At 42.7% G+C, this 6826-nt stretch overlaps 1 protein-coding gene across 1 annotated transcript; it reads right to left on the reverse strand.

Annotated features, from left to right (window-relative positions):
• Positions 1–290: 290 nt before the first annotated feature.
• LOC309367742 (uteroglobin-like) lies at positions 291–2388 on the reverse strand. The gene is made up of 3 exons (XM_081907358.1): positions 2255–2388; positions 1035–1222; positions 291–562 (listed from the first exon to the last, which is right to left on the reverse strand). Exons 1-3 carry the CDS (start codon positions 2307–2309, stop codon positions 518–520), a joined length of 288 nt encoding a protein of 95 aa, XP_081763484.1. The 5' UTR covers positions 2310–2388; the 3' UTR covers positions 291–517.
• Positions 2389–6826: the final 4438 nt, after the last annotated feature.

Genomic DNA, 6826 nt, shown 5'->3' on the forward strand with positions numbered 1-6826 from the left:
CAGCTGACTCTTGTGGTCTGTTAAAATCCCAAAGTCCTTTTCATATGTGCCTGAATGTTGCAGCAGACCGACTATTCAGAGTCTGCTCTGAATATTCAGAGAGATATAATACAACTCCCCCCACCTCTAACCAACATGGTATTTTTTAATATAGCAATGCTGAATGTTTAGTGACCCTTTATTGAGAGAAGTCATGTCACCCTTCTAGAATTCTAGATCCCCAATGAAGTCTCTGGATTAACTGTGACAAAAGTTAATACACACTCAAAAATTAATCTTGAGCACAGAAATGCAAGGCAGAGAGTTTATTGATTATGATTGATTCAAGAACAACAGGTGAGATATCTCTAGGTTCTTGATAGTATTTGTTGAATACTATCGAGATTGAGAGAGAAATCTCAGGACGGAATAGTAACAGTACAGAAGAAGTAGAAGAATGGATCAATGAGTGTTGCTTTGCAGCAACTGATGCTAGTAGTCAGCCTGTGGAATCAGCTTGGATTCATCCATGGATCAATCACTCCTCCTCCCAGCTTTCTTTGCATTTGGCCATTACCTTTTTCTGAAATGAAATGAAATCCCGGTCAATACAGAGTGTTGCAGGATGAAGAAGCAGGGGGTTATGGGTACACAGTGCAGCTCTGGTTACTTTTGGGTGATTCAGGTGTACTGGGAGCAGATGGCCCAATGGCATGTAAGCAATTGAACGGGAGAAAACTGGCTCATAGTTTAATTTAGGTCAGCTGACCTGACCTGACTGGCTTGCTTGCTTGCTTCAATTTTTATTTATATTGTAACCATATTCAGGTACAACACCATAACAATTGAGATACAGTTCTCTATGGGGAAGAAGGCAGGACAAGGTTTATGAGTGCTTCTTGGACCAGGATATTATATCTTATGACCTTTGATCTGTGTGTTAATATAACTTTTTTAAACAGAGAGGAAAACAAAGATTGATTGCAAATCCTGAATCTGCTTGTTGGCTTGTGCTGCAAAAAGCAAGAAAAGAAAATGGCAAAACTGATAATTACCGCCACTTCAAAGTAAGCAGAATTTTGCTCGCTTGACAGTTTATCTGCACACTTTTTTAACTTCATTGAGGCTTCTACCCCATGGTCGTCCTCGGCATACTTTTCAGCTATCTCCTTAAATTCTTCATCTGATTTATTCAGCATTGCTTGCAGATACTCGTCAACAGGATCACACATATCAGCAGAAACTAGAAAAAAGCAAAACAAAAAATCAAAATGGAGTTTTCAGTAAATTAAATGAATGTTTAAAAACTCTTTACATAAAAAAACCTTGTGTGATAGCTGGCTAGAAGGAAAAGGACTCACCTGAGAATGCACTAGCTCTGATCTAAACTGGATGCCATTTACTCAGACTATATAATCCTAAATATTTACAAGGCACCAGGCCCCACTTCCCAGTTGTGTGGAACTACCACCACAGACTTGGTCTGTTGTTGTTCATAATTCAAAAATATTAATAGTAACAATTTTGAAAGTTCTTCCCTTGAGATATTGTTGGGTTTTTGTTTTTAACCTGAGTTGGAGTGGTAAATGATACCTTCACAGACTCAAGGATAGATATTGTTCAAGGTTTGTTACATTATTTTGACCCATGAAGCAGGAAATCCCACAAGCCCCTCTCCAGTGCTTCCTTCGAGCCTAACTGTTCTTCCAAACAGCTAGCAAATACTGAGCAACCTTCGCAAGCTGTTGGGCATCAGCACTTTGACTTACTGAGACTTAGTCAACAAAGTGGTGAGTTTGCATCTCTGGGGATCAGTTTTCACCAAACATTTCCTTCAATACAGAAGCAATCCCTCACATTGACACAGCAAGTGAAGCCTACCTGAGGCTGGCAATGACGGAGCCAGGAATTTCCACAATCACAGCGGCTGGAAAATGTTCCACTGAAGTCACATTAACATCTGCCAGATGTATCCACAATTGCCCCCTTTCTACATATTCAGCAACACGAGTACACACCTAAGTCAGATGCCTAAAGCCCAGATTTTTTAATTCTTTTCCCCTACTGTACTTCATTTGCAAATGCCATCTCTGAAAACACTGTGCTGAATGAGGTCATTTGTGCTTCTTCAGTGTGTTGAGGAAAAAAGAGCATTATTTTTTTGTTTGTTTGTTTAAAAGCATTTCATACCGCTTTTCATTTAAAAACAAGTCCCAAAGCAGTTTACGACAATAAAAGTCCAACAATAGCAACGCTAATAATGAGTGATGCTTACCAGAGGAGCAGCAACATGCCAGGGTGATGAAGAGGACAACAAGTGCCAACTTCATGATTACGGAGAATGCTCTGTATGGATTGCCTTACCAGGGAAATTGTCTGTGATGGTGAGCTGCACAGCGCAGGTGCATATATATATACGGGAGGTAGCAAGAGCAGCACCACCCACAACAGGACCTAGGAGGACACTTGGCCTTCATCATATTTGTTCTCTTAATTATACCCTGAGGGAGGAATTAGATGGATGAGAGAGGAATTGTCCCGTTGGTTTGTATCTCTTCAAAAATTGGATCTGAGGGAGACAAAGAGATAATTCAGACATTCTCAAATTAGTTGGCACCAAGTGGGTCACTTTGGTTAGCTCTGTTAGTGATAAGCTTGAGTGAAAAATGCACTTTTTAAACCAATTTTGTTCAGTGGTGACTGGCTGATGCCTACCCATTAGAGCTGGTGAGGCAGAATAATGGAGACTTTGGTGGATGGGTGAGATTTCCCCCACCCCTCCAGCCATTTCTGAGGGTGCAGACATTCTCCCCTCTTCCCCATGCAAGTTAATGCAGTCTGTCACTTTGCCCCACAAAGACAGAGAAGGTGGACAGAGCCCTGTTCTCTTCCCTTCCACTACCACCTTTCCCTGCAACGTGACTTGGGCCTGTGGCTGCTGCCATTGGTCACCCACCTCCACAGCATCCTCACCAGAGGTGATGTCCCTCCTCATGGTGCCTAACAGGCAGCAGGATTGGCACCCGCTACATAGCTACTCTAAGGGACATGGGTGGCGCTGTGGGTTAAACCACAGAGCCTAGGGCTTGCTGATCAGAAGGTTGGTGGTTTGAATCCCCTTGACGGGGTGAGCTCCCGTTGCTCGGTCCCTGCTCCTGCCAACCTAGCTGTTCGAAAGCACATCAAAGTGCAAGTAGATAAATAGATCCGCTGCGGCGGGAAGGTAAATGACATTTCCGTGCGCTGTTCTGGCTCACCAGAAGCGGCTTAGTCATGCTGGCCACCGGACGCTGTACGCCGGCTCCCTTGGCCAATAAAGTGAGATGAGCGCCGCAACCCCAGAGTCGGTCACGACTGGACCTAATGGTCAGGGGTCCCTTTACCTTTACATGGCTATTCTACAGAATGTGAAAGTTTACAATTGCTCCTGTAGAGGGAACCTATATTCTCAAATGCATGTAGCTGTGATCAATATAAATTAGCTGGCACGTTTGAGAGGATGTTTTTAATTTCTGCCTTCTCTGTGGTTTCTGTTCCTCTCACTTGGTTTTGGTTTTTTGGTTTTGCATGGCAAGAAATCTTTATTTCTCCGTCTAAATCTATAACTGAGAGCCTATCTCCTCAGCCTCAAAGCATCTTGTGCATTCACCCACAGAGTCCCATGCCGGCTCCCACAGTCTCCTCTAACTCTTCTCCTATAACCCCTTCTCTCACCAGATCAGGCTAACATCATCCTCCCCCCCACAGCTGCCGCTCCCATCTGTGCATATCTCACCCTGTGCATGAAGAACCTGCAGCTAGCAAAGTCACTAATTGTGTGCAGCCTTACCCTTTGGTGCACAGGCAGAGGGGGTGCCAGCAGGAAGGTGCTACATCAGGATTGCTTGGAGGGTGTCTAGGGATGGAAGGTTAGAATGTGCATTAAAATGCATATTGCAAAAATAACATTAAAAATGCTCCAAAAACCATTTTACTGGAGTGGATCTACACACAGGAAAAAACCATGCTATAAATAAGTCAGAAATTAAATCATTATAACAAAAGGGGAAGAAGCTATGTAAAAATCACATAGAATTTTTCCTTGCTCTCTGGCGCCACCTGATGTTGCATATTTATAATGCATTCAAAACGTCATTTTTTGACTAATGTAGCTGAGTCACCTGGACACGTATTTTAACCAATTCCAATGAAAAACAGGGAGAACCTGAGCGTTCACAAGAATACGCTCACTGGAGGCAATTTCTATATGATTCACATGCTGCGTGTGTGGCTCTGAAGGAGGATGAGCCACAAGAAATTGCAGCAGCCATGTTCTGTGCTGGCCAGAACCCACCCAGGAAAAGCAGATGAAGTAAATGACCATGTATACAGATTGGGGGGTTGTTGAGAAAGCAGGGCATAGCTGTGACAGTGTTTGGTTGTGGAAAACCCTGAGCTAGAAGGAGTGTGGCAGCCCCCTTGCCCAAAGGAATAAAGCTCTACCATTTGTGCACACAGCAAGGGTTTAGGACAAACCTGGTTCCCTGTGGGCTTCTATGGACAATGCTTAAAGGTAAGAGAACAGATGGAATGCCATGGCTTGAGGACTGAGTTTGGACATGTAGAATGAATCCCTGGTTCCACCCATATTAAGCTCCCTAGGTATCTCTGGAGAAACTGCACTCAGCACAGAACATCTCACACGATTATTGTGAGGCTAGAATGTCACTTTCAGTTTCTTGGGGAAGTAAAAGACAGGATACAAAACGTACAAAAAATAATAATGAAATATATCCATGTCATATGTTGTACACAGTGCTTTTTCTGGGGGGATGCAGGGGTACACATACTCCTAAGCATTTTTTGAATCTTTGTACTCTTGTCTGTTTACTGTATTTATTTTTCCCAATTTGTACTATAAAATGGTGATTTTCTTGAGTCAAAATGAGAGTGCCCCTAAACATTTTTTTAAAGGAAAAAAGCACTGGTTGTACTTAATGCACATGATTTGTAGTTGATAAATCTACTACAGAATTGTATTTGCAATGACCACTGGCCATAAGTTTTTCAAGGCTACAAAGAAGAAAGGGCAGGTAATTCTAGGACAGGCTAAATTGCCTTTTATCCAAATGATCAGTATGGCCGCAGGTTTTCTAAACAGAAAAAAATATCTGGCAAGAATAACTAATATGAATTCTGTTTCTAAGCCATTGTGGTTATTAAGGAATTGCCTAAATTAGGGGACTTGTTTTGTATATATTGACTTTTCTACTTTGGGTACTGATTCAGGCTCTGGCATGATCATTATTTGATGGTGTGCTTTGAAAACTAGTTAGTAATGTTTTATGCACACACTGCATGTTATTAAGGGATCAAACTCCAGTGCTTTAAAACAAATATTTGCTTATGAGCACTTTGATGAAGGGCTTGCATCTGAAGTGGGGGAGTGAAAATAGAGCCACCTTCCTCAGGCATTCTCTAGGGGATTATCCTGCCAAGGCAAACTCTCTGTGCTCTTCTGAGGACCATTGCCCTGAGCTGCTATTTCCTATGAAGTGATGCCGTGATCAGTGAGTCCAGCAGCACTTTGCCATTGGCGTGGAGGTGTGCATGCTGTCCAGTAACACCTTCACATCTCAATGTATTTGTTTCTACAAATGGGTCCCAATCAATCTCCCATCAATACACTGAAAATTCCAAACCAAGTGCTTACTCATTACTCTTTTGTTTCCTGAAGTCTAGCCTAGAACTACCTCTGCTGTGGCTAAGGTGAATATGCAATAGTTGGCTCACCCATTAAGGCATCAGTGCCTGCATTCATCGGGGAAGGACCACAGCTCATCTACATTGCCTGAAGAAGGTGCCAGGTTCAATCCTGGTGTCTCTGGGTACAGCTGGCAAAAACTCCTGCCTGAAACCATGGAGAGCAGCTTCATATATTCATTGCCCCATCCCTCATGGTGCCACCTGAGGCAGGTCATCTGGCTACGAGGCAAGGCCAGTTCTGGCCAACCTGCTTAGCTTCAGCCAGGCACTGTCTCTGATTTAGACCATAGCTAAAATGTGAACTTTTCTGCCATTCCTATGGTTATACTTCTGCTTGCTTTTGCCGCTTGTCTCATAAAATATCACATATTGCATATATTTTAACTATATTTTTGAAGGAAAATAGAAAGAAAGGTGCTACTATTTCATTTTTGCCATCAGTGAAACCCTTTGGCTCTGTCACAGAAACGAGCAAGTAAGCTGTTGGTCCAGGCAGTGTGGTGTTTTTGAACTATCTGCCCAAGTTTTACTACATTTTTTCTGTTATCGTTTTGGCAGTTTCACTCTTGTGTCCCTTTTTCTCTCTGATAGCATTTTGGTGTTTTGTAACAATAAACCAGTTCAGCAATGCATTGGTGACTGCCTCGGAGACTGTAGCACAATGCAACATTCCTGCGGCATATCACAACTCTGGGCCCATGATCTTGAAAATAACATGCATCCATGGTAATGTGTATTCATAAAGATTTAATGTGCCTGTAAAGTTCAAGTGTGACTAATGCATGATCTGGGCCATGTGTCGCCTTGGTAGCAATGGCTTGCAAGTATTGGCTGCACTTGGAAAGCATGAGAGGGAAGGATGGGTAGACATGGCAGGTTGCTGAATGAAAGGAAGGTGGATGGGGAGTGGGGTTGGCTAAAGACAAGTTGGGGAAAAATTCACAAAATGATTTTCAGGCAAGAAAGGCTTTGTCTATTATGGGGGGGCAACACAAAGCACAACGTTTGAACCTAAATTAGAAAATCAAAGTTATTAAACTTAATGAATTGTTAGCGTGCACTATGGATACAGACTGGGGTGGAAACCCTGGAAGAGATGAGC

This window comes from Podarcis melisellensis, assembly GCF_964234715.1.
Source record: "Podarcis melisellensis genome assembly, chromosome: 1".
NCBI classification, from domain to species: Eukaryota; Metazoa; Chordata; class Lepidosauria; order Squamata; family Lacertidae; genus Podarcis; species Podarcis melisellensis.